A 26873-nucleotide genomic window follows, 5' to 3' on the forward strand; every position below is an offset into this window, starting at 1 on the left:
ATAAAATATTGATTTAAAAATAAAATATTGATTTTAAAAATAAAATATTGATTTTATATATTTTAAAATGTTTTAAAACGTTAAAATATTTTAAAATTTTACTTTTACGTTTTAATAAAGTAATATCTTCTTCTTTTTATAATCATCCACTTAGATAATGCGGATGTTATTTAACTGCCTGCTCGAAAGTGTGTGCGCTGGTAACGTTGTAATCCGCCAGAAAAATTGCGCTTACATTACGGAGAGTTGCTTCTCCGCTCTATATCTTCTTAATAAGGAAAACTTATTAATTCTCGTGAGAGTTACGACGAAGACGAAGCACCGGAATTTTTTGTTTCAATATAATAAAGGAAACTCGTTTATCTCTTTCAAAGTGCTACATAAAGCAGTGCGTGCTATTATGCTTCTCTTCTAATTATAAATTATATAAATTAATTATAAATTATATAAATTAAAATACATCAAGTTGTCGTTCTGTAAATTTGATTTAAAAAAAACAAATGAGAGGAGAAAAATCTTATATAATCGATAATCATTAATATCATTCAATATTAATTCAGATCGGAACAAATATCAGAACAAATATCATAACAAGAATTTTTCTATAACGTGCGCCAGAAATGTATTTTTTAAAAGAATTCCAGACATAAAATTTATTTAATCGCTTTTACGAAGCAAACTCATTCAATGAAGAATAATATTTAATTAAATATTCAATAATAAATATTTATTTATTATAATAAATATTCTAATTAAATATTAAATTAAATATTTATTATAATAAATATTTAAATATTTAATATAAATAAATAAATATTTATAATAATAATAATAATAATATAATAATAATTAAAAATAAATAAATAAATATTTATTATAATAAATATTTAATTTAATATTCAATTAGAATAACATTTCACGCGCCGATGGAATCTATAATCAATTCTTTGAACGATACTTGATAAAATATCTGTTTAAAAAACAGAGGCGACGTGACGTCAATTTGGATCACTCGATGATTTCAATTTGCTGCTCTTGTCACTAAACGCAAATTTCTAATAACCAATTTAATAAGCAATTATTAACTCAACATAGAATCAAGTCTTTGAGCGATACTTGATAAAGTGTCTCTTTAAAAAACGGGAGCGACTTGACATTAATTTGGATCACTCGATGATTTCAATTTGCTGCTCTTGTCATCAAACGCGAATTTCTAATAATCAATTTAATAAGCAATTACTAACGCGACATAGAACGAAGGCAGATAATCTATGCAATCTTATCATGATTTTATCAGCTGACTATAGTTGCTGGCTCTCGTTGCATTTATATTCGAGCGATTCCATCGAAGGCTCCTTTCCTCGAGATGGATACCGACAAAGAGAGATGGATCTCATTTTCACGATGGTATCACGAGGCGTTTCCTGAATGGATAGACAGAACCTGGAGCGGCCAAGAGCGACCGTTGGATGAGTAGGACAGTGTGTCGCCGTCCTGCACGTTGGGCCCCGTTCTTCTCCACGTGACCCGGCTACTGACCCACTTTGGTTTCTCCTGATTCCCTCCCTTTCTCCCCGATGAGGCTCCCCCCTCGGTCCCCTTCGTTCCACCTGTCCCCTCGATGGCCCCCGTCCACCAAGAAGCGGTCGCCCCTTCCTCTCTTCAACCGGGCTTCCGTCGAACGCAGCGTTGCCTCCACCATAAACGACCTCCACCATCGGACCGGCCACCACCACCGATCCTCGAAGGCGCCGCTTATGACTTAGCCATGCGACTCCAGCAGCACATGCCGTGGTACGACGACCAGACAGATACCATCCCGTTGGTTGGCCGGATGGACGATCGTGCGGTATAGATTGGTGCGAGCGCGTAAGAGTCACCAGAGAAGAGATCTCCAGGTTGGACGATCGGTTTCGGCGACGGGCCACGCGACAATCAAGTCCTGGTATCGTCGATATGACTGATAGTGCGCGCGATAGGGAAGCTCGATAATCGCGAGATCGGTATCGGTTCGTTAATTTCGATCATCTGCATAGCGTATGATTCGACGCATCGACCAACGAGTTGACCGGCGACGAGACGAGGGCAAGTTGAGTGAAGAAGTGCGGAGGATCAGTGATCTCGAAGAGGAAGGCCCCGTGGAAGAGACGATCTAACTGGCTGACACGACAAGGGCAAGGTCGCGTTTCCTCTCTCGCGGAAGGAAGCAGACTGGAGGAGCGGACCTGTCGTCTGCCGGAATTAAAACGACGTTATGAGACGCGCTTAACGGGCCCTCTCGACGTTGCACCTAAAGGTTAATGCGCTGCACGGTAAGTGGCTTGGTCCCTTAAGGGGTTGTTTGATCGATGATGCGACTGGAATGGGCGTGACGTAATTTCCCTCATGTGCCGACAGGGAATCGCTCGAGTTGCTCTCCCATCTTCATGATATATTGCATTTCTGACCCGGAAACTTTTAACGCACACTTTTCCATTTTACATGGGAATTATAAAAAATGAATCATTTATTCTGAGCATCGTATATAAGTAATTAGACAGGAATAAAGAATTTAAAAAAAGGAATAGAAAAAATTTCCCAGAGAATATTTATATTGAAAGATTTTTATATTAAAATATTTATTTATTAAAAAATATTTATATTAAAATATTTAATTGAAAAATATTTATATTAAAATATTTAATTGAAAAATATTTATATTAAACAATATACAAATGTTTTAGGCTTTAAAAAATTTTGAAATTGCGCTTATTACTTGCAATTAAAATATAAATATTAGAAAAATATGAGATTTCTCGGTGAAAAAATTTGCGACATTTACGTACATGTCATGCTTTAATTTTGAATTTTAAATCAATTATACAAATTCATTTCTTAGAGATGTTTTTCTGAAAAGTCTTCTACATCTAATTACAACGGAATTCTTGATTGCATCATTTATGTATCATTAGCGTAGGTATTTTGCAGGAAATAAACTTCTGACGGAAGTAAAATATGACAGAAATCTTATAATGATGTTTAATTCTGCTCAGTTTAATGTATACAAAAACTGAGTTATATTATTTGAAAATGTAAATAAGATATTTATTAGAATTTAGATTCATTGAAGATAAAGACAATTATTTAAAAAACGATATTTTATACAATTTTATAATTTGAAGAAAATCTTTTTTTTTGAAGAAATTCTTAAACAAATATTTCTTAATTAATCCACATCTGTCTAAAATTTAAATGCGATAAATAATAGCAAAATCGCTTCACATGATTTCTTATTCGTATCATTGGCTCGCCAGATACATTCTAATCTTGTGGGAGAAAGTGCAACACGAGGTCAACAGCGAGATTTAAGATCGGCAACGGAAAGCGCGCGCGTTCGAGGATCGGGGCACGTCTATCAGAATCAAGACGTGATCGGAAATCGGCATAATCACGCGGATGACGATAATCGCGATCGTGAGGACAGCCGACGTTTTAAAACAGAGCATTTCGACGCGCGTGGAAGACCGATTGCATCGATAACATGCTCCGTTGCACTTCAACTTATCTCTTCCTCTCGTCCTCGGCTCGCGCTCGCATCTTTCATCCCCACGTATTTCTCGTTCATGCATCGTTAAACGTGCGTGACACGACGCGAAGAGCTAGACGCCGAAAGTCGCAGGCAGATCTCCGGCAGGCAGATGAAATCGATGACGCAAGTAACAGGTATCGTCGACCTGACTCGTTGCACGGACCTGCCCTGGTTCGCCGGCAGACGAGACGCGACGACCGTGAAGCCTTAGTACACCTTGAGCCACGAGAAATCGGCATCGCGCGAATTAACGTGCACGAAGGAATCGTCACGCACTACCGTAACCGGCGAATCTTAAATACAGTTATGTTTCATAGAAAAGAAACGATCAAGCTGATAGGAAAGCGAAGGATACGTGCTTGCGTGTGCGTTGTTATTTTTTTCCTTTGGGCTAGATTCTACTTTTCAAGATCTATCACACTGAGAAAAATCGTTTGATTGCACCAACAAGACGTATATGATTGAAGGCATTTTTGGTTAAATTAAACAAGAATTTCTAATTATCATGATAAGACTCGATTTTTTATAACTAAAACGTTTAATAGATTTTATAATGTATTATAAAATCTGATAGAATAGATCTGTAAAATTTCTTGTTACATTAATTTCTTAGCTTGCTTCGTAACCTAACTCGTATTCAATATTTGCCATGAAATGTATATAAAGAACTATTATATAAGAAATATTAACATTAAATCCAAAGTATATAGTATTTTTATAGTAAGTATTTTTTTTTCTCTTACGAGCAGAAAGAGAACGCTAGCTCTCTGATTGTGTGTGTTTGAGCTGCATCCTCTTCTTGCAACTGTTTATCAATTTAATTTCTAACAAACTGAATTTAAAATAATTTATTCAATAATCTGGATTGAATTTATCCAATAATTTTGTTCAGAATATTCAGAATATTGGGAATATAAATTTACCATGCGACACTAGTGGACAAAACGCAAACTAAAAAATATGGCCGTCGCAAAGGGCGATTTAATATTGTTTAGATACGGCAATCAGGGTGTTTCTATGAAATAAAAGTGAATAATACATTGAGAAGTATTAGAATAAACAAAAAAATAAAGACACAAGGAAAATAAATAAATTTCTTCACGACTTTTTACCACACACGATAATTAAGTCAGAATTTATTACATTCTGGCCTTCAATCATATTTCTTGAAGAGGGTGTAGCATTGGTATAGCTACACAAAGTATCTAAACGCAGTGGCAACATTTGCGTTTTCTTAACAATTTTTAAAACAGTATTCTTAAATGTCAAATCGCCTTTTGCGACAGCCATATTTGTTATGCGACACGAGCGCCCCCTACCCGCGGTGGTAATTTTTTTTCCCAATTAAACAGACTTTTTGAGATTAGATGGATAAAATTTTAGACGACTTGGTGCTGGGAAGGTTTAGTATTATTAACCAGAAAATTTGGTAAATTTTACAGGAAGAAATTAATCAGATTCATCTGGTAATTCCTACAAGAATTCTGGTTCATCCATTTTCCAACAGACATACTGGTTGAATCTACCAGAATTCTAATTAATGCAACCAGATTTTTTCTCAGTGCATCCTCTCTTATTATATTCTTTTTCTTTCTCTTTTGTTTTTATACATATGGATATTTTTAAAAATCTCTAAAAATATCGAGAGATCGGGGAGGAGTTTTACGAAAATAGCGAGTCGATATGTGAGATATTTTCACTTTTAGACGTGTAATTCCGCTACTGTCTGGCGAGAAAACTCCACAGGCGAAAGATCTCTCGCGTTGACCCCTAACAGCTCCTAACGCACACATCCTTCACGCACACGTCTGATGTGTACCTAAGTCAGGTATGTGGCAGCGAGTCGTAACGGTTGTCGACGCTTTATTGTCGCTCTTTCCAATCATGTAGGCTCATTTGTGCATTTAACGCTTTTACATAACGCTTTTTATCGGTTCAACTAATGGGAGAACATTCACACGCGCAACACGTGGCGCTTTTTAAAATTAATTACAACGCTGACGGAGAAATTCTCTCTCTCTTTGATAGGGATTTTACACCGGAAGAGATAAAATATTACGAGAATGCAACAGTGAATTACACCTACATATTTTCTTTTGTATTTGAAAACTTTTCCCCTTTATCTCTTTTTCTTGATTTTAAAATTAACTCTATTAAATTAAAAAATGCTCTTCAAAATATATTTAATAAATTATATCTTATTGTTAGAAATATCTCAAAAATATGTGGAGTTATATATAAATAGATTTTAAATAAATTTAAAAGGTTGAAATTGTTTTTGACACTTTTTTTTAACAGTCAGAAATATCTATATTTAACCAACGAGCCTCGTTTACAGAAAGTTTCATTAAAAATAGAATTTTCGCATCGGAATATTTTTGCAATGGAATCATAAATAAATAATAATTATAATTAATAATAAATAATAATTATTAATAATAATAAATAATAATTATTAGTAATAATAAATAATTATTATTAATAATTATTTTTTTTTTCGTGCAATCGATACTGAAAACCTTCACGTATAAATGTCACTTTCGATGTTTCGTACAAGTCTTTGGCATTAAATCTAACACAGGAAGAAACGATCGGTTTTGCACGAACGATCGCGCTCAAAATATCTTGTCTTAAATGAACGAGCGAAAGCAGAGATCGTCTGCAATCGCATTCTCATTCCAAGTCTAATTTCGCGCGAAAAGTCGCGGAAGTTCGTACAACACGGATCTCCTACTTTCTCGGATTATTTCGCTAATCACCGTTGACTCGATAATCGACATTCACGCGAAGAGAAAATAGAGGCCAAAGATGTTCCGACCTATTGAATTAATTCGAATCGCGCTTATCCGCGAGAAGTGAATCGCGGAAACGAGGTTGAGAGAAAAAAAATCGTGCGAATATTTCTTCTTAGATCGCGTACAAATATTTATAGAAAGAAATTTCAATTATCGAAAGAGCTAAAATTAAGATATATACATGTATATAGTGTGTGCGCATATGATTGTCAGCTTCTGACTTTGAATCTTTTGATGAGATTTTAGTAAGACTTGAAACTGACATTTCAATATACATTTTGATGTCATCAATCACATACATGCTCATATGATCGATCGCCAGCGTCAATTGTAGAGGATCTTAGCGAGGATCCGCGACAGATTGTCGAGGACGAGGAAGCTACTGTCGAGTGCAAAGCAATTGGGTCACCCAGATCCAATAATCAAGACACGTCGAACTGAGCTTTCTCCGGGGTCCAATAGATGTGTACATATAATGCACGCATACTAATATACCCGGCATTGACGAACGGCCAATGAACGCGGAAGAATCTTCGATTCTTTGACCTCGCTCGGGTCGAGGTTGGAGGATCCCTTCTGGCGAAGATCCTCGAGGCAAGCGTGGGATCTCGCCGCATTTTTCTCGCGGACATTTTTCCGCCGAGAGGAAAAGAGAGAGAAAATTCCATCATATGCAGCTTCTTCTTCATCGACGGTAAAGCACATCGAGAGACGAACACTCGAGTTTGATCATCGCGGTAGATAGTCTGCAAAGTAACGTTCGCGCAAGAAGCTTAACGTGCACTGAGAAAACAATCTGGTTGCATTAATTAGAATTTTAGTAGATTCAACCAGTATGTCTGTTGGAAAGTGAATGAACCAGAATTCTTGTAGAAATTACCAGATGAATCTGATTAATTTCTTCATGTTAAATTTATCAAATTTTCTGGTTAATAATACTAAACTCGCCAGCACCAAGTCGTCTAAAATTTTGTCCATCTAATCTCAAAAGTCTGTTTAATTGGGAAAAAAAAATTACCATCGCGGGTAGAGGGGCGCTTGTGTCGCATAACAAATATGGCTGTCGCAAAGAGCGATTTGACATTTAAGAATACTGTTTTAAAAATTGTTGAGAAAACGCAAATGTTGCCACTGCGTTTAGATACTTTGTGTAGCTATACCAATGCTACACCCTCTTCAAAAAATATGATTGAAGGCCAGAATGTAATAAATTCTGGCTTAATTATCATGTGCGGTAAAAAGTCCTAAAAAAATTTATTTCTTTTTCTTGTGTCTTCATTTTTTGGTTTACTCTAATACTTCTCAATGTATTATTCACTTTTATTTCATAGAAACACACTGATTACTGTATCTAAACAATATTAAATCGCCCTTTACGATGGCCATATTTTTTAGTTTGCGTTTTGTCCACTAGTGTCGCATGGTAATTTTATATTCCCAATATTCTGAATTCCAACAAGATTATTGGATAAATTCAATCCAGATTATTGAATAAATTATTTTAAATTCAGTTTGTTAGAAATTAAACTGATAAACAATGATGCAAGAAGAAGATGCAGCTCAAACACCCCATACAGCACAGAAGCTTGCTGCAACGTTGCTGCAATGTTACAATATTACTCACTGCAGTGTAATGTTGCTGCACTAATGCAGAGACATTATTTTGTAATATTACTTTGGCAATGTTGTAGCAACGTTTTAACATAGCGAAAATGTATAACATGTGTTTCTTTACTTGCCGCTACGCGGTGACACCCAATTTAACTAACTCGTATTCGAATTCATTTAAGATGGATATAAGGTCTACAAAGGATTAATGTAGTAATTATATTTCTTGTGTCAGTTTAATTTCTGGCGATAAACTGACTTGATTTACTTAATCCTAATGAGGGATCTAGATTATTAAACAAATAATTTGTTTAATAATCTGGATCCTTTATTGGATTTCTGAATATTAAACAGATTTTTCTTAATTGAAAATAGAAAATAATAGAAAATAATTAATTTATTGCACATATTAAAATATTCTGATGTCGAATGTATGTAAAATAATTATATGCAATATTATTGAGATAAATATTTAAGAAACATCTAATAAAAACACTAATAGATGTTTTTTAAAGGCATTTTTTCCTATCTTTCTGAAACATTTTTTTATATTTTCAAAGTTTATTTATTAAATTTAAAACGGTGTCTGCATTTGTAGCAAAACGCGTTTTAATATTACAAATATGTTGCACCGTAACATTGCTGCAATATTGCATTGCAATATTTCTACAAGCGGACATTTTACCGTTGCTGCAATATTGCAGCAACGTTGCAGCAATATTTTGCAACATTTCTGCAATGTTGCAATCTTGCAAAGAAATATTTCTGCAATGTTGCTGCAATATTTCTGTGCCGTATGGGACATAATCAGAGAGCTAGCGTCCTCTTTCTGGCACTACTGCTCGTAAAAGAAAAAAATGTACTTTAGATTTAATGTTAATACTAGTTCTTTATATACATTTCATGGTAAATATTGAATACGAATTAAATTAAGAGTGACAAGCAAAGAAATTAATGTAACAAGAAATTTTAGATTCAACCAGAAAATACTAAAAAATCCTTATAGTAAAATCTATTAAACGTTCTAGTTATAAAAAATCGAGTCTTATTATGATAACTAGAAATTCTTGTTTGATTTAACCAAAATGCTTTCAATCATATACGTCTTGTTGGTACAACCAAACGATTTTTCTCAGTGTGGGTTTTGCACTCTTGGCGATCAATAATAGAAATAAAAATGCGAAGCGATAATTTTAGACGGACAAAAAAGCAATGTACAATTTTTACTATGTAAAGAAAAAAGGGGTATAAACGAGAGGTGATGGAAAAAATAAATAGAATAAATTTTTATACCGATCGATACGAACGACGATGGTAAAACGGAACACTTGCAACGAAAGTGACTTCACGGCCGTGCTTAGGGCGAACGAAAGGATTGCATCTCTGACAGCGCAACACGTGTCGATGTAACACACATTCTCACGACGTAATCCGTATAATGTGCGAGTCTATTACGTGACACAACAGCGTTATCGTGATTCCAACCCTGAATCAAGGTAACTGTACATAATGAAGCGGTGCGCGTTTTAATGCTCGTACTTACACAAAGTGATTCATGATTATGAATTATATTAATAGTTGTCGGAACATTGTTTATGTGTAATTTATGATCGTCTTTTGTAAATTTATAGCATAAGAAAGTAAATTAAAATATATATATTTAACGATCTCTTTATCTTTAGAATTTCTGCTTCTACTCTTCTAATTTATGTGAAATCATCGTCATCGGATGCAATTATTAATTTGATTAATTTGCCTCGAAACATACATTTTAAATGCCAAGCGACATAATATTTAAAATGCGAATGTGTAATATAATTCCGGTACATTTAGTTTAATTAACATAATATCGCTATGTTTAATAAGATTAACATAATTACGCTACATTTCATCGACATTATATAAATTTACCGAACGCTCCGTAGTTTTAGGTTAACAAGCGAGAGAGAATGGAATAACAGTTAACATTTTAACGGATCGCATTAAAAATCAGAGCGGCACGAACGGACCATTTATATGCAAAATCATTATCGCACACACGTAGCTTACAAAAGCGATCGTTCGACAATCAAACCGTCGCTCTTTAATCTGTATCATCAATTACAATTTATTCCTGCATGTGCAAGCAATCTTAATAAAAGTAAATTTTAATATCGTGCTCGAGTCTATTTCTTTGCATTCCAAGATTATTATTTTTACGGTTTTACAATAAATAAAATTGACGAAATCAAAGAACCAACTTCGGGGAGACAGAATCTCGGAATTTTAAAACTTATCAAACGTTTAAATAAATGATGACAATCTCTATACCACAATACAGTAAGTTGTAGTTGTCAATTACAATTTATTCCTGTATGTGCAAGCGATCTTAATAAAAGTAAATTTTAATATCGCGCTCGAGTCTATTTCTTTGGATTACAAGATAATTATTTTTATTTAATTATTTAATTTTATTTATTTATCTAATTATTTAATTAAATTTATTTATTTAATTATTTAATTATTTAATTATTTTTATGGTTTTACAATAAATAAAATTGACGAAATCAAAGAACCAACTTCGGGGAGACAGAATCTCGGAATTTTAAAACCCATCAGACATTTAGATAAATGACCACAATCCCTATATCACATTAATACAGTAAGTTGTAGTTGACAATTACAATTTATTCCTGCATGTGCAAGCGATCTTAATGAAAGTAAATTTTAATATCGCGCTCGAGTCTATTTCTTTCTTTGCATTCCAAGATTATTATTTTTACGGTTTTACAATAAATAAAATTAACGAAATCAAAAAACCAACTTCGGGGAGACAGAATCTCGGAATTTTAAAACTCATCAGACATTTAGATAAATGACGACAATCCCTATATCACCTTAATACAGTAAGTTGTAGTTGTCAATTACAATTTATTGCTGCATGTGCAAGCGATCTTAATAAAAGTAAATTTTAATATCGCGCTAGAGTCTATTTCTTTGCATTCCAAGATTATTTTTACGGTTTTACAATAAATAAAATTGAAATCAAAGAACCAACTTCGGGGAGACAGAATCTCGGAATTTTAAAACTCATCAGACATTTAGATAAATGACAACAATCCCTATACCACATTAACACAGTAAGTTTTAACGAGTTAACGAGACTGCAGAAAGAATGGAGCAGAACGGCGGCGAATTGGTAAACTGGGTTACCAGTGCCTTGGTGAACCTGTGCGTTAAAGAGCGATCGCCGTTCATTCTCGTCTCTTCACTTCGTTCTCCATTCTCCTCGTCTCGTTTTTTTCTCATCAAGGCCTCCCCGCCGAAGATATCCCGGCGCGATGTTTACCTTCAGGTTCCACCGATATCTCGTCCCCGTTCCTCGCCTTCACGACTATCGTACAGACCCGTGTGACTGACTGTAACGGGATTCCGCGGGATACACGCATGCACAGCCAGCTTGTTGTCCACCGCGAGCGAGGCGCGTGTGAGCGTGAACCTTCCTCCGAGGTAGAAGAGATATGTGCATAGGTCCAGGGCAATGTTCCTCCTTATTTTGCACGATTCGCGTGTGAAAGGTACGCGCAACAGTGTTTCGTGGAATTTTCGAGGGATTTTTCGAAGGTAGATCTAGGAGGAAGTTTAACGAGGGGTTTAGCCTTCCTTCCAAGTGCTCGACGATATTGCTTTGCCTTCATCTTGTTTACTTCTGCGCTTCCTTCTTTTTCTGTAAATCCTTTATTATTTCTAGATTAAATTAACTACGGATCTGTATTTTTATCAATTATAATGGCACGCTCGGGAAACCTGTTTTGACCTTTTGTTTTTTTCTTTTTTTGCAAAAATTATTAATAGAGTTATTCTCGCGCTTGCATTTATTGCCGGAGGTATCTTCTTCGTGTGTAAGCGACACCTACGTGCACACGTTTTTATAAAAGATCGATCCATATTTGTGAAATGTTGGTTAATTCGTTGTATATATTCGTCCATTGTTACCATTAAATTATCAGCCATTATATTCGTCTCTGTGGATCAATAATTAAAATGACAAAGTGCATGAACCAAGCATAACGGAACAATATATTGTGATGTAATAAAAAATTGTTATTCACAAATCATACGATATTTCTCTATAATTGTACTTTGTTAAATCAATTTATTATGTTTAATGTAATTTTGTTTTACAATTTCACTTGATATTGCTTTATTGTTAATGTAATAATAAATATTTATAATATTATATTTAAAATATTATATGCTATATTTTATAAATAATCTATAATCAATATTTTTTACATATGAGTGATTTATATTTATCATATTCAATTTTTTAATTTTTAGAAATAAGTATATCCGATCTTCTTGAGTTAAATGATAAATATTATTTAATGTACACATAGAGGGACATTGCGATGGAATTTAAGTAATTATCACTTCGTAACAAAAGATTGATTAGAAAAACCTGTGGAGTAGAAACTCATTATATTGCAACTTCTAATTTTGTCCTTTGTTAAATCAATTTATTATGTTTAATGTAATTTTGTTTTACAATTTCACTTGATATTGCTTTATTGTTAATGTAATAATAAATATTTATAATATTATATTTAAAATATTATATGCTATATTTTATAAATAATCTATAATGAATATTTTTTATATATGAGTGATTTATATTTATCATATTCAATTTTTTTATTTTTAGAAATAAGTATATCCGATCTTCTTAAGTTGAATGATAAATATTATTTAATGTACATATAGAGGGACATTGCGATGGAATTTAAGTAATTATCACTTCTTAACAAAAGATTAATTAGAAAAACCTGTGGAGTAGAAACTCATTATATTGCAACTTCTAGTTTTTCTGGCATATACGAGTAGCTGATATTTCTGTACCGTTACAAAGGACAAATATCTACATCGATCTGGTAATGAGATCTAGGAAGTTACAGTTGCTGAACGATTACCGTATACTGGAATTGAACCTAAAAAGATACGAGTTTTATTCAATTCAATGAAAAAGTTGTCTTTATAAACTCACACTCGACGCAAGAGAAAAGAGAAATGCAAATGATAAAATATATTTCTTATATCATATGTGTGCATATGTATTCTGTATATATTTTAAATTATAATATGTTTAAATTATTATGAGAGTGAAAAATAAAATTCCGGTTGAAATAATATTAAGTTATTTTTATTTAGTCGTTTTATTTAATGCGTAATTATTATATTTTCTAAAATTTATATCACGAAAATTGCAATTTATTTCCATTTTTTCTTGTAAATATATACATACATAATATATAAACATACATACATATCTTTTACGTCACCTTTTATGTCTCAAAGTCGGGTTTAAAACTAAAGGGTACTTTAAGATCGTCGTTGAACTAGTGCCAAGAGCCGCCTTTATAAATAAATTAACGTTGACTTAAAGCAGAGCTATCTTTAAGTTTGAAAAGATTTTCTTAATTCTCTGTTTAGTTAGTATTTTTGGATATAATCAATATAAGTTATTTAAGACAGAAATATTTTTTGATATTAACAATTAATTTTTTTCATTACAGATGGCTGCTGGGAAAACTATTCGTCTGTTATTCATCTTTCTTACTTTGACATGCGTATTTTCTCACTCTTGGACGCCGCAAAATGAAGGTAATTATTTAAAAAAAATTGGTATTATCTATATTATACATTTATTTTTAAAACATTTAATAATATTATCGTAAAACATTTAATAATATTTTCTAATTTTTTATCAAGCGAATATTTTTTTAACATTTTACTTTAAAAAATTGTTTATTTAAAGAAAATATATTATATGGAACAGAAGTTTATACACATTTTTTATACATAATGTGTAAAAATAAAATATATAATTCATACTTTTATTTCTTTTTTTATTTTTTATTTAAATATACTTGTATTCTGTTGTCTTGTAACTTGTGTTCTTGTCAATAGATTCATGTATCTTTTAGAATATTAGAGAGAAAATATTTAATAAATACATAAGAAACATAAATAAAACAAACTTGAATTTCTACTTTTATTGTTCTCGCTAATATATATCTTCTCGTTAATATTCATGCCAGTGCGCGCGGTTCGTACCGCAAAATGATATGTTAAAGTCAGCAGTCATTACTGACACCAAATTCTACTTTCCGTTCTTCTTTGAAGAAAATGAACCACAAAGAGATGTCGTACAGAAGGAAGCTTTTCGCTATTTTATTCCAGTCGCGCGTTATAGACGTACGGACGAGGTGAAATTCGATTTTCTGCCGAGTTGCGCGAATATCGATGTCTCTGCTGCTTTCGGTTCCTTCCGGCGAGCGCGAGAGGAAGGTCAAGGGTCGGCGGAGAAAAGCAACGCGCGTCGTCCATGTTTTACGATTTAACGAGCTTTGCGTTTTTTACGAGTTTCTGACACGATAAATATTGACACCGAATTCTACTTAAGGTTTCACACCTCCTCTTGCGAAAGTCGCGCGAGGTGACACTCCCGCGGGTCTATTTGTATCAATAAGAAGCAAGACAATTTTAAAATACGTGCTTGAAAACAACGGACAATCGTTTTAAATTTATAGGTCTCTCAAAATTGAACTGATATTTTTTTGGTATAAATATATTGTTGATGCATTTACAAAAAATAAATTTTAATATGCGACAATTATTTGAATGACGGAAATCGAGGCACATATTTAACACAATAAACAAATAGTAAATTAAACTTCGCAATTAAATTTAAATAATAAAACCCTTTCTTTTTATTAATTTAAAAGCGAAATTTTAATGAGAAAATTAATTTGATTTTATTTGAAAAATTAATTGTAAGTTTAAAAGTTTTATTTATTTTAAAAAATATTGGATCATATTTATTTAAAATATTGCATCATATTTATTTAAAATATTTAATATCGAATAAAATTGTGAAAAAACTCGCGATAAATTATGAATTCACGTAAAACTTTGGCAGGGAAAAAATTTATCTCAAATTTGTCGCAGAACTTATAACTGTGAGCAATAATAATTTTGAAACACTCTATACATATAATAAATTGACGGCGAATTAGAAAATGTCGTCTCCGTTGAGACACATTGAATTTTCAACGTTATGAGAAAGAATGTTCTTTTGATTCGATATTCTCGAAATTATTCTCACAGTCGATGCATGCTAAATGTGCAATCGCATTTAAATGCACATTAGCGTATGCATGACAGCTTCGCCCTATATATCAGAAACTCACCTTTCTCCACTTTCGCACGTTGATTTGTGTCAAGAGAATTTGCATGAACGCACACGATATTGCGGTGTGTGACATTTACATTTCTAATAATTGATCACGTATCACGTTTCTCGTTGTACATTTGCTATATGAAATTTATGAAATCCACATCGAAGTTGAACATTTTCTTCAATCCGTACAATCAAAACTTTATTTCATGTATTTGAAATATCTGCTCTGACATAAAATTAGGAGAACGTAGCAACTTTTGAAAAAAATACTCGTACTATTCTCTCTCTCGCTGCTTTCACCTTATCTATTTCAAAGCGCAGCTCCTGTACTCTGCCAGCGTAGAAATATGCGTATCGTGGGAAATGCTTACGGAAGCAGAAAGTCCGACACCGCAGGGGGTTAATTATTATTACCAGTTGTTCCCTATGTATATTTTACTCTACTAGAATAAATGGGAGACCGGTTAATATTTAATAGGAAATTGCACGTCATTTTTATCGCGATTTTAATGCTATTTTAATGCTTTCTATAGAGAGTCCATTTTCCCGTGCGATCCCATTATTAATCAATAAACTGTTATATTAGTACCTTTTCTTCTCTTCAAAAAGAGAGAGAGAAAGATACGAGATCTAATCTACATAATTCGAATAAATCTACATCTATGAAGCAGTCAGGATCTTGAGAAGACAACGTGACGCTTTCGATTGAAATTAATAATTCACGAATCTCCCCGCAAAGCTTTCGAGGGTTGTGCATTTTTAATGCAGCGGTTCCCGTTTTAAACGGGATTCTATTATACATAAAATCGACAACGAACGTTTATAATATATTCCGTTACGTCACGCGCTTGCTATGATTAATCCAACACCACGCATTTTATACGCTTTCATAAAGATTCATAAAGATTGCGCACACCATTCGTTAAGTGGCGCGTCTTACGTGCTCCACAATGGACATATAATCGCGCTTCCATAAGCGAATCACGTAGCCAACCCATATTTCGCGACATTGTGCAGAATCTCGCGGTTAATCTAAATTGCAAATTGCCCACTTTTTTCCCCGTCGCATAGAAAAGAAAGTTGAATAGCCTGTGGTTGCGCGGCAAACGCTGTGAAAAATGAGCAAAGTTCTTTCGCACAAGAATATATTTTTGCATCTTAAAACCACGAGCAAAGACGATGAGAGTCCAATCCTTCAAGTTTCTAATCAGAATGCAAACTTGTCCATTATATGCATAATTGTATCTTGTCATATATTTTATTGTTTTGCATATGTGTTATAAAATTATAATTTCATATATATTAAATTTACTATTTTTTAATTATTGCATAATAATATTTATCTTATTTATAAAAATTTATATTATATTTTATATAAATATTTATATTTATTTTATATAATTATTATATTTATTTATATAATTATTTTATAATTATAATAATATTTATATTTATTTTACATAAATATTTATATTATATTTTTTCTTGTTATAAAATTATAATTTCATACATATTAAATTTACTATTTTTTAATTATTGCATAATAATTAATATTCATCTTATTTATAAATATTTATATTATATTTTATATAAATATTTACATTTATATTTGATTTATATTTATATTTGATATAATTATTATATTTATTTATATAATTATTTTATATAATTATAATATTTATATTTATTTTACATAAATATTTATATTATATTTTCTCTTATGTGTTATAAAATTATAATTTGATATATATTAAATTTTCTATTTTTTAATTATTGCATAATATATATTAATAATATTTATCTTATTTATAAATATTTATATTATATTTATATAATTATAATAATATTTGTATTTATTTTATATAACTATTCATATTATATATTTTCTATACTATTTTTTTAATTATTGCATAATATTTATCTTATTTATAAATATTTATATTATATTTATATAATTATAATAATATTTGTATTTATTTTATATAACTATTTATATTATATTTTTTCTTATGTGTTAGTTGAAGTAGAGACAGTTGCCTAGAAAATATTTAGGAGACTAATGAAAAAGTTGGGACATCTCTCAAACGACTTTACGATGGATTTTACGTTCCTTAGATATTGCGGTATTTAGAAACGACGAGGGAACGCGGTATACTGATGATGATAAACATGATGTGTGGATGGTGAGACGCGAGAGCCCGTGCATAGGAAAAATCTGGAATGTCGGCCGTGAAGATCCAGACGAGCATCTCGGAGTAGGTCATTATATATCGATGTGTGGAATGCACGTGTAGCAAAGCCTACATGCTTGCTCGTCTATGCTTTGGTCAGCTAAGCGTAACCGGAAGAGATAACCGCGTACAAGCACAACATACGGACGTGAGAAGCGGGCGGTGTATCTCGATGTTCTTTTTACCGTGTTAACTTGATATCGTTGATGATTCATATTTTCTTCTTTATGAGTGACTGTACGAAAGACATTATCAGTGACGTTACAAAGGAAATAAGCTAGAGAGACAATTTCTTGAAGAAACAATCTTCCCTTCTTCTTCTTTTCTCAAACAAGTCAGCGAGTGTCGACACGAAATTCGTTTATGCAGCTTCCTACCTCGCTCAGGATGAACAACGCGTTCGTGTATCTTTTGGCCGACGCGAAAATGGTTATTTAATTTCTTTCCGCTACAGATACAAATTGCACTCGATATAAATCTTCGATACGATGGCCTTCGATTTCTCTTCGAGGATAAGCTGAAATTGGGGCAGCGTTCCGAACGTGAATGCGATGCTCTTCCACAACCCAAATACCAAACGGAGCGATCTTCGGGAGTATCTTCTTCGTGTCATGCGACGCGATGAGTTTTCGTGGATGATTCATTTTATATAAATTATTCCTTTTTATTACTTCTTAAGAAATCGTGAAAATTCTCTGAAACTGCATACGTGTAAATAAATAATTGAATTTTTATCAAACCATCGAATCCTTCTCCACATAAGACGTTCAGTGAACTTTCATAATTCTTTGTCAAGCTTTAGAGATCAAAATCATTTTATACTTCTCGCATCTTCATTTTATCGGTAGACACACTAAGAAAAATCGTTTGATTATGCCAACAAGACGTATATGATTGAAGGCATTTTGGTTAAATTAAACAAGAATTTCTAGTTATCATGATAAGACTCGATTTTTTATAATTAGAACGTTTAATAGATTTTACTATAAGGATTTAGTATTTTCTGGTTGAATCTATAAAATTTCTTGTTACATTAATTTCTTCGCTTGCCACTCTTAACTTCATTCGTATTCAATATTTGCCATAAAATGTATATAAAGAATTAGTATTAACATTTAATCCAAAGTATATTTTTTTTCTCTTACGAGCAGTAGTGCCAGAAAGAGGACGCTAGCTTTCTGATTGTGTGTGTTTGAGCTGCATCCTCTTCTTGCATCATTGTTTATCAGTTTAATTTCTAACAAACTGAATTTAAAATAATTTATTCAATAATCTGGATTGAACTTATCCAATAATCTTGTTGGAATTCAGAATATTGGGAATATAAATTTACCATGCGACACTAGTGGACAACGCAAACTAAAAAATATGGCCATCGCAAAGGGCGATTTAATATTGTTTAGATACGGCAATCAGGGTGCTTCTATGAAATAAAAGTGAATAATACATTGAGAAGTATTAGAATAAACAAAAAAATGAAGACACAAGGAAAATAAATAAATTTCTTCACGACTTTTTACCGCACATGATAATTAAGCCAGAATTTATTACATTCTGGCCTTCAATCATATTTCTTGAAGAGGGTGTAGCATTGATATAACTACACAAAGTATCTAAACGCAGTGACAACATTGCGTTTTCTTAACAATTTTTAAAACAGTATTCTTAAATGTCAAATCGCCCTTTGCGACAGCCATATTTGTTATGACACGAGCGCCTCTCTACCCGCGATGGTAATTTTTTTTCCCAATTAAACAGACTTTTGAGATTAGATGGACAAAATTTTAGACGACTTGGTGCTGGCGAGTTTAGTATTATTAACCAGAAAATTTGATAAATTTAATAGGAAGAAATTAATCAGATTCATCTGGTAATTTCTACAAAAATTCTGGCTCGTCCATTTTCCAACAGATATACTGATTAAATCTACCAGAATTCTAATTAATGCAACCAGATTTTTTTCTCAGTGCAAAGAAGAGAATTTTGTCTCAATTAAATTATGTTTGACTTTTTCCTTTCTTTAATACCTCGAGATAAACAGAAAATATAATTAAAATAACGTACACAAAAATATTAAAATGTGATAATAGAAGAGGAAGTTGCCTGTTCGGAACTGATTTTATTTTCACTCCTATTATTTTCCAGGCAGAAAGCTGTTTGGCGGCTATACGATAGTGCCAAAGGCGTGCCGTCCGTCATTGCCATCACGTACCAAGTCAAGCGGACCGACGATATGCATGTTCAATTACGAATGCACGCGGCGCAACGGCGAGGTGGTCGGCGCCTGCATGGACGGTTTCCTCTTCGGTGCGTGCTGCCAATTGCCGCCCAAGAGCTCGACGAGCGACAATGGCGAACCGTTTGGCACCGAGGAGCTTCTTCACCTGCATCAGCTCGATCATGTACCCGACATACCCATTTTATTGAATCCAGACGGTACGCCAATCGGTATGTCTATTCCGTCAAGCGACGAGTCTACAAAGATCGACAACAGACCGATCGGTGCCTCGAATTATCCGGAGCCCATATACACGAAAATCTCCAGTTCGAATCAGGATTCCTTGTCAACGCCACCGTTGCCTGGTTCGGTGAACAACGCTGAAAAGACGCAATTAGTCGAGCAAGCGGACGTCAGTCACTTGGCTGAGAAGTTCCCGACTCTTCTGGGTCAGCAAAACATCATTGATGACTTGAGACTGCCGGGACTGTTGTCACATTCGGGCTCCAACAACGATATTCAGGATCACCAGGACATGCCGGCGGTGAATCCTGTCACCACGTTGCTGAGTCCGGATCAGATTCTGCAAATAGCGGATCCGGTCGATCAGCTTCCGGCGCTGTTCTCTCAGGGACTGGGTACAAACAATCACAGCTATCCGGAGACTATATTGTTGAATGAGAACGGCACGATTCTCGAGGAAACGAACAATCCGGACGAGATCTTCCAACCGTCCATCGAAACGTCGATCGATGAGAGGATCACGCAGAGTGGAAGTACGTCGGATATCTGGATCAAGTTTCCAGAGGAATCCACGTCGCAGGCTCCAAAGTCGACAATATCCATAATGCCGAAGACACCCATGGTGACTCAGATGTACGCCAACACGCAGAAACTCACGAGCGACGTATTAAGTACGCAACTGACTGTGGAAGGCTCATTCGAGAAGGTGAACACAGTCGAGCAGAAGATATCTACGAAAGGAGCTACGAGCCCAATGAAGCTCGAAACCACTACACCAATGACAGCTTCAAGCGTGAAAGAAGAGCTAGTTAAAGTACCGACGATTACATACGACTTGCCAGCGGGCAACAAGAAGAAGGACGATGTTCTCGACAACGAGGAGCTCGCCATCAATCATATAATCTCCATTCTGAACGACACTACGCCAAAATCGGAGCTATCGGTGACCGTTCCGGTTGCAAATTCCTCGCCGATTCAGGGCTGGGTGAGCATCGACGAGACCTCGAAGCCCTCTCACGTGAAAATCAGTTCTTCGAACTATCGATCTACCACCCTCGCGCCCTCCACATTCCCGTATACTTACTACAAGCCCAGTTCCCTTCAACCCTCCAAACTTTCCTCGTACTACAATTACGAGCTCATTCCCACGGAAACGACTTATACGTCGCAGTATTCGACCTCCAGTCCGTACGTTTCGCGTCCGTCCACGCAAACTACCTATTCCGGCTCTTCCAGCAGCACCTTCGCCGGCAGCCGACCCACGACGAACCCTCCGGCGCCAACCGTGATAGTTCTCGGTCCACTCGGTACGGAATTTACCACCAAGATCACCGAGAAGCCCGTCACGAGGAAGCCCTCGGGTGCGACCATCAAACCGATTTCAACTCCGATTAAAACCACGCCTCTGAAACCTACGTTGGTCAATACTAAGAAGCCCGGAGTGTCCACCACTATAACCCATAACATTAACACCATCATCTCCAACGCTGCCAACGCAAACAACGTAGTATCTACCAGCTACATCAGCGTCAATCTGAAGGATGGCACCAGCGCGACGCCGTTGATCGATGCAACGAGCACCGAGGCGATCGTTACGAAGACAGATAGCACGAAGCAGCGTCCGAGCACGAAGAAGCCTGTGATCTGGACCACTGTGTCCTCGTGGTCGGGCAAGCCGACGTTCAGTCTGAAACCGTCGACGCCCAGCTTGAGCTGGTCGGCCGAGAATCTGACGCCGGTCAGCACCCTGATATTCAAGGACACCACGAACGAAGATGGATACATCAAGGGTACCACGACGACTGTACCTTGCGACGACGAGACCGCGGCGCCCGACGATCTCATCAACTTCCCACCGGTGCGGAATCCGAATCTCAACATTTCCGTGCCGATCTCGCAGCAGGAGAAGCCGACGATCGTCGAGATTTACAACAACACCGGGTATCCGGACATCGAGCTGATCAGCGAAAATGATATCCCGACACCTACGTTCCTCGAAGACGTTGTATTGACGGACAAGGTGGATGCTTTCGTTAACAAGCTTGTCGAATCGCTACAGGGTAACTTCCAGGTAAGGATGAGAGATAACTTATTTACCTGAGAGCTTTACTCGGTGTTTGACGAAGTTTTAGATTGCTTCGGGTTTTACGAATGGCAGCTTTTAACGCTAATTTTCTTCATCTCTCCCTTCCTCTCTCTCATTTGATAAATGTAATTTATATGGAAATCTCATTTATATACATACAAGTTATATATTTATAGAAATTGAAATATTAAGAATTTATTTGTTATTTTGAATTTTTCATTTATTTGCTTTTTAATTTAATTATATAACTAAATGTAATTAAATATTGTTAATATTTAATTATTAATTTTAAATAATATTTATTTAAATATTGTTAATATTTAATATTTAATTATTATTTAATTATATTTAATAGCTAATTAATAGTTAATTATATTTAATATTTAATTAATATTTAATATTACGTTTAAGGATATATTGGAGATGTATTATAATCAATGACATCGTGAATTTTTAATTTAACATTCTTAATAACATTCTAAATCGTCATGAATTATTTCAAATTTTTTTACTCGCTCCTTTGAAAGTTATTAATTTTTGAATTTTGCGATTTTAACATAGGATCTTATGTAAACGTTCAAGAGACAGGTAATCAATTATTCACAAACTATAAAAAACAATGATAAAAATTTCATTTTGTAATATTATATTCTTCATACATGTAAAAATGTTCCCATAAAGTTTTAAAACAATTTACTTGCTCGTTTTGAAATTATTATTAAAAAATAACTGTGATTATCGGTTTGATGCAATATTGATGAAAAAACGTGGCAACATTTTCTTGGAAATTAAGACCTATTTATATTAAATATTTATATTAAATATTTAAATTAAAGAATACTTTGAAGTATGATTTCGTGATTTTTAAAAAAATTTTGATCAATTAGAATTCGTATTCTGTCCAATTTTAATTTTTTGATACTTTGGATTAACTTTTGAGACAGATGGTCCGTCCAATACGTCCTTAATGCTGATTCTTTATCTCTCTCTTCCTCTCTCTCATTTGATAAATATAATTTATATGATTAAATCTCATTTATATACAAATTATACATTTATAGAAATCGGGACATTAAAAATTTATTTGTTATTTTGAATTTTTCATTTATTTGCTTTTTAATTTAATTATATAATTAAATGTAATTAAATATTATTAATATTTAATTTAATTTAATATTTAATTAACATTTAATTATATTTAATATTTTATTAATATTTAATTATATTTAGTATTTAATTAATATTTAATTATATTTAATATTTAATTAATATTTAATATTACGTTTATTTAATTATGTAATTTGTTACTTCTGTGTTTATAAATTCCTACTCTTTAAACTTTATTTTGTATTTTTATTAAACTTTATTTTATATTTATGTTTTTTCAACAAGCATTTACGCGAACAGTTACGTAATAAAAATCTGGTACAAAATGTCGTATAATATTTGAAATAAATAACATATGAAAAGCAACAATACAAAAAAATATAAATAGATATTTTATTCATAAAAATACATACATATGTACATATTTAAAAAGAGAAAGAAAGATATCTGAGTTTTTGTGAAATATTTTTCCTAATTGTATTTTTCAGAGCTTGAAAGACGTGGTTTACAATGGAAATGGAACTACAGCAGCCCCAGTGACACCTTCTAACATAACAAAAAAACCGTCTAATACAAGCATTACGACAAGGAGACCGACGCGAAAGCCCACGACCAAACCGTCGTCGTTATCGGCGACGACGGGGCCGACAAAGAGACCATCGGCGACCACGAAGAGGCCCACTCGTATCACTCAGAAACCGTCGTCCGAAAAACCAACACGTCCCACCAAAGTTACCACCCTGAGGCCCAAACCTGTCACGTCGCAGAACGTTACGACCAAGAGACCTCAGGCAACAACGAAACGCCCGAAACCGACCAGGAAACCCACGACTGTGTTAACCAGCACGGAAACGATTCCGCCAGAAGAACAGAGTGTGGCCTTGTTGAGTACATCTGAGAGCAATGATGTGGAAGCGAACCAGCCCGAATTTCGGACTCGTAAGTGAGCGAACGGTCAACGACTTCCAAAACTTCCACCATCAAAAAATCAGAACCACTCTCTAAAAGTGAATCAGTGTATTATCACTGAAAAACAGTAAATAGTCACTGATTACAGCAGTTATAAGTACAGCACTGTAAATCAGTGATATTTTATTGAAAGAATCAATTAATAATTTTGACTGTTTGAATCAGTAATATTTCTCAATATTTCTTTTGTTATTGTCAGTAATATTTAACTATAATTCATCTCTCTATCTATTTCATATAAAATTAAAAATTTTATTTATATTTACTAAATATTTATTATATTAAAAATTTTATTTTATTTATATTACATACATTTTGAACTTGTTATTTTAAATAGATAACGAACAAATAATTTTTATTAAGTCGCCAGACATTTATTTGACTTATAAAGAACGATTTAATATCTGAAGTCTCTTTATTGAGCTTGTATTAGAAATTAAATCGAAGTAATACTTTTAATTTTAAATGTCGCTCTTTGCAAACTTTATATAATTCTTATAATTAAAATTAAATACGAGAGAGATAGCGATTATAACGGTAAATGAACGAACTAGCGATTACTGGTTTTACAGTAAAATTTACTGATTTTACAGTGAATTTTATTTTAACTGACCATAATTAGTGAGATATAAGATAAAATAACAAAAAAATAAGCGTTTCCACTGAAGATCAGTAAAATACTCACTGATTTTCAGTGAAATCTTATTTTACTGTTTAAATTAGTGATATTTTCACTGATTCACTTTTAGAGAGCACTATCGCTTTTTTTTATTAAATCTTACAATTTTGTGTTTTGACTTTCTTGTAAAAATGTGCAAAATTTTATGTTATTATTGCTATTATCACGATCGTAATATTACAATCAGTATATGTAACGATTTGTCGCATTGACAGGATGTGGCTTTAGGCCTCTGGTCTCAAGAGCGGGAAAAATAGTCGGCGGAAAGGGCGCGCAATTTGGGGAATGGCCATGGCAGGTGTTGGTTCGCGAAGCGACTTGGCTCGGTCTGTTCACGAAAAACAAATGCGGAGGTGTACTTATCACCGACAAATATGTGATCACAGCAGCTCATTGCCAACCAGGGTAAGTCGTGCAAGACTTGACCGAAAATTGGGAAAACAAGATAAAAATACATAATTCATTCGTATTTATTTATAAAAAAAATATGTCGCATTATATAATCCTCTATAAAATTATAATATTTTCATATTTTATTATATATTGTATACAGGCTGTCCCAGACTTAACGAATCAGCCATTAATAATAGATTCCTGAGATCATTTGGAAACGAAAATCTTAATACCAAAATGTTGAGGAAGATGTAGTTTCGGCGCTACAAAAGATTAAAGATTACCAATCAGCGCGTTACGTTCTCCTGTGCTCAGGGACATAGCGCATCAAAGGGCTCGTGATAATATCGATATCAATAGAAGGATCAATATAAAATAAAAAATAGGATTGCAGTGAGCGCGATTATGTCTTCGATGCGACAGTAGTCAGTGGTTTGAACATTTTTATGAAGTCTCCCTCAACATTTTAGTATTAAAATTTTCGTCTCCAAATGATCTCAGGAATCTGCTATTAACGGCTGATTCGTTAAGTCTGGGACATCCTGTATATTATTTTTCTTTATACGGATTTCTATAAATAGATTAAGGACGTTTTGTACCTATTCTCCAAATATTGGGAATTTAATGAAAATTGTACAGAATGTCCTTACATATGTTTAGAATCTTCAGTACAATTTTTAAATCAATTCTCTAAAGCGTTCACAAGTTATAAGGATTGTAATTTGCATCGAATTACATGTGTTCTTATGGAAAACGTATAACCACGTCGATTCGAATGACAAAAACACATGGAAATAATATTCAGAATTTGTTTAAAATTTGCAAAAGTTTAGATACAGAAGAAATATTTGGTCAAATAATATTACAAGTTACACAGTACTAACTACTGGTTAAAAAGATATTAAATATAATTCAATGAAGTTAGCCATGTATCTGTCACAAGGCGAAATTCTCTGCCAAAAGTTAATTATTTCGATTAACAAAATTCGGAATATTTCAGTAAAAACGCAATAAATATTAAAAAATACATTTTTGCACTAAAGCTAAAATCAAATTATAATATTCCATACAATTTCTTACTCAAAATACATCAAAAGTGGATATATTCGTCAATATTGATTTTCAGCTACTTTTTGCTGGGATTGTACATACAAAACATCCTTAAGGATGTATTGGCCGGACCGTCTGTTTCAAAAGTTAATCCGAAGTACCAAAAAATTAAAGTTGGGCAGAATACGAATTCTAATTGATCAAAAATTTTTTTAAAATCACGAAATCATACTTCAAAGTATTCTTTAATATAAATAGGTCTTAATTTCCAAGAAAATGTTGCCACGTTTTATCAATATTGCGTCAAACCAATAATCAGTTATTTTTCAATAATAATTTCAAAACGAGCAAATAAATCGTTTTAAAACTTTGTGGGAACATTTTTACATGTATGAAAAATATAATAATACAAAATGAAATTTTTATCATTGTTTTTTATAGTTTATGATTAATTTATTACCTGTCTCTTGAACGTTTACATAAGATCCTATGTTAAAATCGCAAAATGCAAAAATTAATAACTTTTAAAGGAGCAAGTAAAAAAATTTGAAATAATTCATGACTATTTAGAATGTTATTAAGAATGTTAAATTAAAAATTCGCGGCGATCTCATTGATTGTAATATATCTCCAATACATCCTTAAAACTTTGTGGGAATATTTTTACATGTATAAAGAATACAATAAAACAAAATGAAATTTTTATT

General features: G+C 33.3%; 1 protein-coding gene across 2 annotated transcripts in view; it reads left to right on the forward strand.

Annotated features, from left to right (window-relative positions):
* Positions 1–1797: 1797 nt before the first annotated feature.
* LOC105251146 overlaps positions 1798–26873 on the forward strand; it is a 28765-nt gene continuing 3689 nt past the window's right edge. Inside the window, exons 1-5 of one of the 2 annotated variants that reach the window (XM_025414121.1) lie at positions 1798–2312; positions 13524–13611; positions 19567–21953; positions 23564–24014; positions 24939–25128. In XM_025414121.1, coding sequence (XP_025269906.1) covers positions 2301–2312; positions 13524–13611; positions 19567–21953; positions 23564–24014; positions 24939–25128 — 3128 coding nt within the window. In that variant the 5' untranslated portion in view covers positions 1798–2300. Of the gene's footprint in view, positions 2313–11511; positions 11529–13523; positions 13612–19566; positions 21954–23563; positions 24015–24938; positions 25129–26873 lie in introns of those variants that run through there. The other variant, XM_025414122.1, reaches the window with a different exon arrangement.

This window comes from Camponotus floridanus, unplaced genomic scaffold (genome assembly GCF_003227725.1).
Source record: "Camponotus floridanus strain SB8 unplaced genomic scaffold, Cflo_v7.5 scaffold77, whole genome shotgun sequence".
In the NCBI taxonomy this organism is placed as follows: domain Eukaryota; kingdom Metazoa; phylum Arthropoda; class Insecta; order Hymenoptera; family Formicidae; genus Camponotus; species Camponotus floridanus.